This window comes from Belonocnema kinseyi, chromosome 2 (genome assembly GCF_010883055.1).
Source record: "Belonocnema kinseyi isolate 2016_QV_RU_SX_M_011 chromosome 2, B_treatae_v1, whole genome shotgun sequence".
NCBI lineage: Eukaryota > Metazoa > Arthropoda > Insecta > Hymenoptera > Cynipidae > Belonocnema > Belonocnema kinseyi.
Genome location: NC_046658.1, coordinates 108,455,757 through 108,464,370, shown reverse-complemented (window position 1 = coordinate 108,464,370; position 8,614 = coordinate 108,455,757). Strand labels below are relative to the sequence as shown.

Genomic DNA, 8,614 nt, shown 5'->3' with positions numbered 1-8,614 from the left:
TCAAGCCTAAAGATCTGGCTGAAATGGATGACGAGCTGCGTGGACATTTTTCCGGTGAATCCGACCTCTGGGCTATCAATTATTGTGTGTATAATGCAGCGATTGTACAACGATTCCAGAATATTTCAAAAATTTCAAAAGATTTAACAAATGTTTCAAAATATTTAAAAATATTTCTCAAAGAATTTTATTATTTCAGAAAGATCTAAAAGATTTTAAAGATTTCATAAAAATTCCAAATGATTTCAGAAGATTCCGCAAATGTTTCACAACATTAAACAAGATTTCAAAGATTTAAGAAAGATTTCAAATGATTTCAGAAAGACGTCTAACATTTAAACAAAAATTCAAGAAAGTTCACAGCAAACTAAGGTTTCACAACTATTTCAAAAATTGAAACAATTTGATAAAGATTCCATACGATTTCAGAACATTTCAATTTAACCAATATTTCAAACATTGAACAATGATTTCGAAATATTTAAAAGATTTAAAAAAGATTTCAAATATCTCTCAAAATTTTCAAAAGATTAAAAAGAAATTAAATAAGTTTTCAATGTTTTCAGAAAGATTACAAATATTGCACTAAGATTTAAAAAGATTTTAAAACATTTCAAAAGATGCCTTCTGAAGAATACAATGATTTCAGAAATATTTTAATAATATTTCAAATGCTGCCCAAAGATTTCGAAATATTTCAGAAGATTTCAAAGATTTAAGAACAATTTCATATATTTCACAACAAAATTCGAAAGATTTTAAAAAGTTGGAGAATTTCACAAAAAATCCAAAACATTTCGAAACATTCCTCGAAGAATTAAAAAATTTAAAAGATTACAAAAATTACAATAAAATTTAAATGATTTAAAAAAGTTGAACAATTTCACAAAGATTTCAAGATGTTAAAACATTTCGAAAAGATTTGAATAACATTTTAAAGATAGTACAAATATTTTATCCAGATTTCTACGATTGCATAATATGCCAAAAATATCAAAAGATTTCCTCATATTTCAGAAGGTTTGAAGTAATTCAAATATTTAACAAAAATTTCAAATGATTTAAAGAGTTCAGAGAGATTTCAAAGATTTCAAAAAGTTCAACTCTTTTACAAAGATTCCAACAAATTTCAAATAATTTCATAAGATTTCAAAAAATTTCACGAAGACTTATATTCTAAATCTCAAGATCGATAAACCCCTCGGTGGCCACTCTATTTATTTTTATTTTTCATTTGATGAAATTATAGCCCACATTCCCGAATTTTTCAGTAAAAATTTTATTTTATTTTCCTTCGCAGTTGAAAGAACTAACTCACGTAGAAGAGGAAAGTGAAATCGTCAAACAGCAGGAGAAAACTCTCAAATCGGAGATAACGCTTTTGAGGTCGAAGCTAGCAAATTGTGAAACGGAACTCTTGCAGTGCAAAAACAAGATTAGGTATCTTATCCATCTCACTATTACTAGATTTTGTTTCAAGTTTACTTTACATTTCCTTTATTCCCTTTCAAAATTTATTTACTTTGTAGATTCGTAATGGAAGAATTGGCAATGGAACAACATAATATAAGTCGCAAGAGTGACGAGCAGCAAATGATGGAACGTAAAATGATGAGCGAAGTTGAACATCTTCAAAGTGAAGTGGAGCAGACGAAACGATCAGCGGACATGGCGACACAATGTGCTGAGTCCCTGAAGATGGAAGTCGTCAGTTTGGAATCTGCGATCGGCGAGAAGAAACTGCAGGTCGAGAGATTAGTGGCGGATATGAAAGAAGCTAATTTACAAAGCCTAACTGTTGCTTGTCAAGATGAGCAAGTCAAACATCTTTTAGAAGGTACCTTTTTTATACACATTTATTTATTATTTCAGACTTCAAACCCTTTCCCCTATTACCATCTTTTCTCTTAAAAAAAAAGAATTCCTCTTTTCTCCCCTGTTTTCAAACAAACTTCCCCCTTTTCTCTTAAATGATAACTGAATTAATAGAACCCGATAAGAAAATGTAATTATTTTATGTTGAAATTTAATTCTTTTTTATTTAAAAGTATTATATTTTTGGATCAGAATTCATCTCCTTTGGTAAAAAAATTCTTCTATCTGTTTAAAAATATAATTATTTTGTCCCGGAAAACTTTCCAAATTCTCTGATTTTTCCTTGACTAACTTTTCATTTCAAATTATTAATATTCAGATACCTGTATTTTAATCTTCTGATACTTTTATCATAGAGTAATTTATAAACAGAATAAAACAGTATTTTATATACAAATTTAAAATTTTCAAATTTATTAATTTATTTTTTTAAATGTCTCCTACTATAAAAGATGGCTTTTTAACAAAATACTGGAATTTTCAACCAAATAATTGAATTTTTAACATAATAGTTGAGTATTTAAACTAAAAAGACATATTCCCAACGAAAAAGTGTCGTAGTTTATATTTTATTCAAAAAAGAATTAAATTTACGCAACAAAAGATAAGAATTTTAAAACCAAATAGACAAATTTCTAGAAAAAAAAGATTTTTCACTAAAAAAAAAAGTTGATCCAAATTATTAAATCTTCAAACCAGAAGACAAATTTTCTTTACAATAATTGAATTTTCAAACAAAAAATATGACTTTTCAGCAAAAAATTAATTTTTCACGAAACTGATGCATTTTTACCCAACAAAAATAAAATTTCAAACTAAAAGATTACGTTTTTTACCAAAAAAAGGCGAATTTTTAAATAAAAAATATCAATCTTAAAAAAATGGAAAAGTTACGTTTTCTGTTAAAAAAAATAATTTTAAACAAACAAAAAAGAAAGTATTTTTCACTAAATAGTTAAATTTTCAACCAGACGTAAGCCTTCAATAAAAAAAACATAAACTTTTAACAATGTAGTTTAACTCTTACCCAAGTAGTTGACTTTTCAATTAAAAAAGATTAATTTTCAACAAAATAATTAAACTAGCAACCAAAAAAATGAATTTTCAAGTTCAAATTTAAATCTTAAAAAAATGCTTTCTTAACAAAGCGATTCAACCAAACCTTTCAAACAAATTAGTTTAATACTCAAGCAAGGAAGAATGATTTATAACCAAAAGTGGAATTTTCATTTAAAAAAATGAAATTTCTGCTATAAAAGATGAAGTTTTAAATCAAAAAGATAAATTTTCAAAAAAAAAATAGTTGAATTTTTTGTTAAAAAAAGGTTTTAGTTGACTTTTCACAATCAAAATATGAATTTTTAAACAAGAAATAATTTTCTACCAACTGCATTGCTTAAAAATGCAACTATTTTGTTAAAAATTAATTTGTTTTGCTGAAGGTCTATCTCTTCGATTAAAAATTTAACTATTTTATTGAAAATTCTTTTTTTTTCGTGAAAAATGATTTTTGATTGATAATTTAACTATTTCTTTCTTGGTGAAAAATGGATATTTTTAAGTTGAAAATTAATAGATTTCTCGAAAATTCGTCTTTTTGGATAGGAAATTAATTTTCTTTAGTTGAAAATTCTTCTTGGGTTAAAAATTTCACTATTTTGGTACAAAATTCGACTATTGTGTGAAAAGTGAACTTTTTTTGTTGAAAATTCATATTTTAAAATTGAAAATCTTTATCGTTGAAAATTCGTTCTTTTTGTTTGTTAAAAAAATCAACTTTTCATATTTAAATTCAAATATTTGGTTAAAAATTTATATTTTTTTTTGTACAAATTCGTCTCTTTTGCTTACAAGTTCAACTATTTGGGAGAATATTCATTTTCTGTTGAAAATTCGTGTTTTTGGCAGGGTGGCCGTTTTAATTGAAAAACAAAATTCCCGGTCATATCCCGGTTCGCAAACATTGTTCAAGATCAAGGAAATTTTAAAAATCAAACTATATTCTAAAAATTTTTCCATTTAAAGTAATAAACAATAAACAACAAATTAAATCATTAAAAGTGGAACCCTTGAATTCCTAACTTTTAAACTTTTCAATTAAACAATGTTAAATGAAATTCCAATGAACTGCAAAATTTAGAACTGTTATCAATTATAGAGTTCAAAGATTCAGATTCAGTTCCAGAAATATAAATCCACGTTAACATTTTCAATACTCTAAATTAAAGAATCAAGCAATCAACTTTAAATATTTTCAAAATTATATTATTTTAAGTAATTTTAAGCTAGACACATAAAACATTGACAAATAATTTTTTTTAACTTAACAATTTTTAAATTAGAACATAAATTATTTTAATTTTAAATAGTTTAGGTATCCTTCACAAGCATTAAAATGTTATTTCAAAATCTTGAGAAATCTACAAGTGGTTTAAAATTTTTCCAAATTCAAAATAATTTCTGAATTTTCTTCGGAACTTTTAAATATATTTTAAAGTGAATTTAATTTTTTCTATAACTTTTAGAAAATCCTGAAAATTTAAATAAAAAATCCTTAAAAGTTGAATTTAGAAATAACAATAGAACACTTATTATTTGTAAAAAAATTAGAGAAAGTTTAAGAAGATTTTAAGAGATTTAAAAAATTATCAAAGAAGAACCTGGAAGATTTTGAGGATTTTTTCTAAATTGCAGGATTTTCTAAGAATTGTAGGAAAAATTCGATTAATTTTTTAATATATTCAGAAGTTCTGAAAAAAGTTAAAATACTTCATTTAAATTACTTGAAATTTTTTCAATTTTTTAATTAATTTTGAATCTTTTCAAAAGTTCTAAATATCGCTTAAAATTACTCCAATTTTTTCTACAAATGTTAAGTGTTTAATTGTTATTTTTGCGTCAAAATTTAACAATTTCACTTAAAAATTAAACACTTTTCAAATAGAATAAATAAAATTGTAACTCTAAAAGTTTAAAAATTCTACAAAATTCTAGGGATTCACAGCTTTCTATGTCAAACAATTCAGTTTAAAATTCTTTTCTTTAAATATTTTGTTTCAATATATTCGTTTTAAACGAACAGTGAAATATTGCAAAATATTAAATACTTATTCTTTTTCTACATTAAGAAATTCCAAATTAAATGGGTTAAAATTAAATCATTTATATTCAAACAATATTTTAAATTTAATAAAAACCTTTAAGTACGACTATATTATTATGGAATTATTTTTAAGTTGAAAAAAGTAAAACGCACGTTTACATTTTTAATGGTTAAAAAAATTAATAGAAATAATACATTATAAATTTATTTATTAAATTTAATATAAAAATTAATGTAAAGGAAGACCTGAAACTCGTAAAATTCCCATTTTCCCGGTCCGGTGACCACCTTTTTTTTTATTAAAAAGATCTTCGATTTTAAAAGTTGGACGAAATTTTTATTCTAAAAATGTTGTAAAATTCCCGGTCAAAAAATAAATTCACTGTCATTTTCCGGTTTTGCAGGTTTCCCGGTCTAGCGGCCTCCCTGTTTTGGTTGAAAAATTATCTCTTTTGTTAGAAAATTAATATTTTTTGGTTCAAAATTAATTAATTCGAGGACAATTTATTCTTTTACAGAAGTTAATATCACATCTTATTTTTTAACTGAACTATGAAATTGTCTCTAATTTTAGGAGCTCAACGACCTGGAAGTACTCGTAAAATGATAGGATCTCCAAGACAATTAGAAACTGCAGTGCCTACTAGTAAAAATCCTCACGGTGTTTGGGTGTAAATAATCGAATCAAATGATCTCCGCGATGAAGTCCAGTATAGTCGCTAGAAACGAAGTGCTCTTCTCACAACCCGATATTAATTTGTAAATAATTTTAGTAAGTATTATTCTTAAGCGACAAGAAATCTAAATTATCTTAAGACTTAACGGCGACCTAACTTAAACTTAGTTCCTTTTAACATTAACTTAATTTTCCCCCGCGTTCAAGGGTGAATTTTAACATATCTTGCGAAAATGTGTACTTATCTCCTTTCTTCGAGATTGAAAGCCTTTACATTTCACTTGCGTAGTTTTTAAAAATTTGACTCATATTTTTTTTAATATTAATTTTAAATGTTATCTTTCCCAAAGCATTTTTGATCGAACGAATCGATTTTTAAAAAAATATCTATTATTATAAGGAATCCAAATTGATTTTGAGACTTTTACGAACATTGCCTTTGACTAGAATAGTCACCTTTTCTCTTTGTCCTAAAAAATAAATCCAAAAAGACTGAAAATCTATTAAACAATGCGAAGACAATTTTCTTAGGTGAATAGTATAATTATATTCTACTAACAAGTACATTTTCATGGCATGAGTCAATTTTTAGATAGTATATTTTAAAAAAGTAACGCGAATGAATGACCTCGAGTGCAATAAGAATTTCATCACATTCTTCAGTTTCAAGTCCAGTTGTAGAACTAATCGAGGAAAAGTAATCAAAGAATTGTGAATTTTTTAATGATGCGAGTACTTATATTTATGTGTGTACCTCTGCTTCGAATACGTACACTGCCATTATTGTTACTACATTGTTACAATTCGTAACATTTATAGATTAGAGCACGTTATTATATTTTTATCTATATGTATATAAAGCGGTCATGTCAAAGACATTTTTTTTTAGAGACTGTATCTGAAATTTTAATATCAAAATATTTTCAATCTAGAAATCAAAATCTTTGTGATGCAATTTTAAATTTTAAATAAAAGTTCTTAAGATTTTTAGCGGGAGTTTCAAAGGCACCGTTTAAAAAAATGTTAATTAAGGAAGTGAAATTTAAAAAAGGGACCGCAGTGTTGTAGTTATTTATCTCACTTTGCCATCGTATTTTTTATTGACAATCTTCTAGCCTAATCTATCACTTATATATCTCGTATTTACACTGATTTACCTGTCTAAAATAGAGTGATATCATTATACCGAATTGAGTAAATGATAATGCTGCAATGAGTAAGATAATTGTGTACGTAATTAATTTAGAAAGAACTGAGAAAATATCTGCCTGTAATTTTACTGCATCGAGCTTATGGCAGATAAAATTTTCTCATTTTTTAGGGTTGCCACTTGGACCGTAAGCAATTTCTAACTGAACCTTTCTAGATTTAACAGATTTATTTTTCATTGAAAGCATCATCAGTTTAAATTGAATAATCTTGGAATTTAATTCTTCAAAATTATACAATTTTATTTCAAGATTAGAAGAAACAATTTTAGATGGCCTTCAATAATTAAAACAGATTGAAAAATAAAAAAACTCTTTAGTCTTGAATACACTCGTAGTAGGGTGGCCGTTAGACTGTGCATTTTTATTATGTGTTTACTTTTTTTCGCTATAATCTTTCCATTTTTTCTCATTTTTGAGAAATTATGTACAAATTTTAAACTTTTTCAATTATAATATCATTCAGTTTACCATGCGTGATTTTTAAATCTTTTACCTAAAAATTTCTCCATTTTTAATCGTATTTTTTTCAATTTAGAGAATATTAAAATGCAGTTTTGAAGACTTAAACAATTAAAAACGTTTGAATTTGATATTTCGGATAAAAAACGTTTTGAGTTAATAGATTGTAAATATAAATTAATTATTGATCTGTACTTTAAGTATTAAAAAGTGAACAGCAATTGATTTTACAAAACGATTCTGAACCCGTTCGAAATTAAAGAATTTACCGATTTTAATATTAAAAATTGAACTGTTTCAATTGTAATGACTTAGTAGTTAAACAAATGTAAATGTCCGATTGAAACTTTGTAAAATATTTTGAATTTTAAAAATATAATTGAACTTTCTCGTTCAAATTTATATTATATCAAAATATTATTTCAGTCCAAATTATTCTATTTTTAACCCATTCAATTTTCAAATTTTTAATTCAGAAAAAGAATATTTATTTAATTAGTAGCAATATATGACTGTTAATTGAAATTTAAAATCAAATATTAAAAACTAAACAATTTGAAACTGAATTGTTTGAAGTAGAAAGATTTTAATCTTTCAAATTTCAAAGAGCTAAATTTAAGCTTTAAAGGTTACAATTTTAATTCATCTATTTAAAAAATGTTTAATTTTTGAGTAAACTTGTTGTCACATTGAAACCTGAAATTATTTTGAATATTTTAAAACCAAACATAGATTTGTTCAAATTTCGAAAAAAATTGAAAGTTTTCATATAAAAACACAAATATTTTCTTTAAACTCTTTGCAAAACTGAAAATAATTTTTTTGTTGAAAAATTAATTTTAGGAGAATATTTAAAAAGATTTCCAAATTTGTCAAAAAAAGCTGAAACATTTAAAGGCAATTTTTTTTATTTCGCAGGATTCAAAAAGGTTTTGTATTAAGCATTTTTTTAATTTGCAAGGAAAATTGTTGGTAATTAAAAACTTGAAATTATTTCAAATAATTTTAAAAAATGTAGATTTTTGCAGATTTTGAACAAAGATTGAATAAGAATAAGATTGAAAAATATATTCTCAAGATTCCTATGAAAATTGAAAATAATTTTGTTTGTAAATTAATTTTAAGTCATATATTTAAAAGTTTTTTTTTAAGTGGAAATAATTGGAATTATTTTAAATAATATTTCAAAGTTTTGAAAACATTTGAAAAATAATTTCGAAATAATAATTTTAAGACAATCTTTAAAAAGATTTCGAAAATATTCAGAAAATAATCTAGAGGTTTTTAAGG

General features: G+C 24.7%; 1 protein-coding gene across 2 annotated transcripts in view; it reads left to right on the top strand.

The window, feature by feature from the left end:
• LOC117166890 (ras association domain-containing protein 8) overlaps positions 1 to 7,323 on the top strand; it is a 35,157-nt gene extending 27,834 nt beyond the window's left edge. For both annotated transcript variants that reach the window (XM_033351327.1, XM_033351326.1), the window contains 3 exons: positions 1,301 to 1,440; positions 1,530 to 1,837; positions 5,553 to 7,323. In XM_033351327.1, coding sequence (XP_033207218.1) covers positions 1,301 to 1,440; positions 1,530 to 1,837; positions 5,553 to 5,653 — 549 coding nt within the window. In that variant the 3' untranslated portion in view covers positions 5,654 to 7,323. The remainder of the gene's footprint in view (positions 1 to 1,300; positions 1,441 to 1,529; positions 1,838 to 5,552) is intronic.
• Positions 7,324 to 8,614: the final 1,291 nt, after the last annotated feature.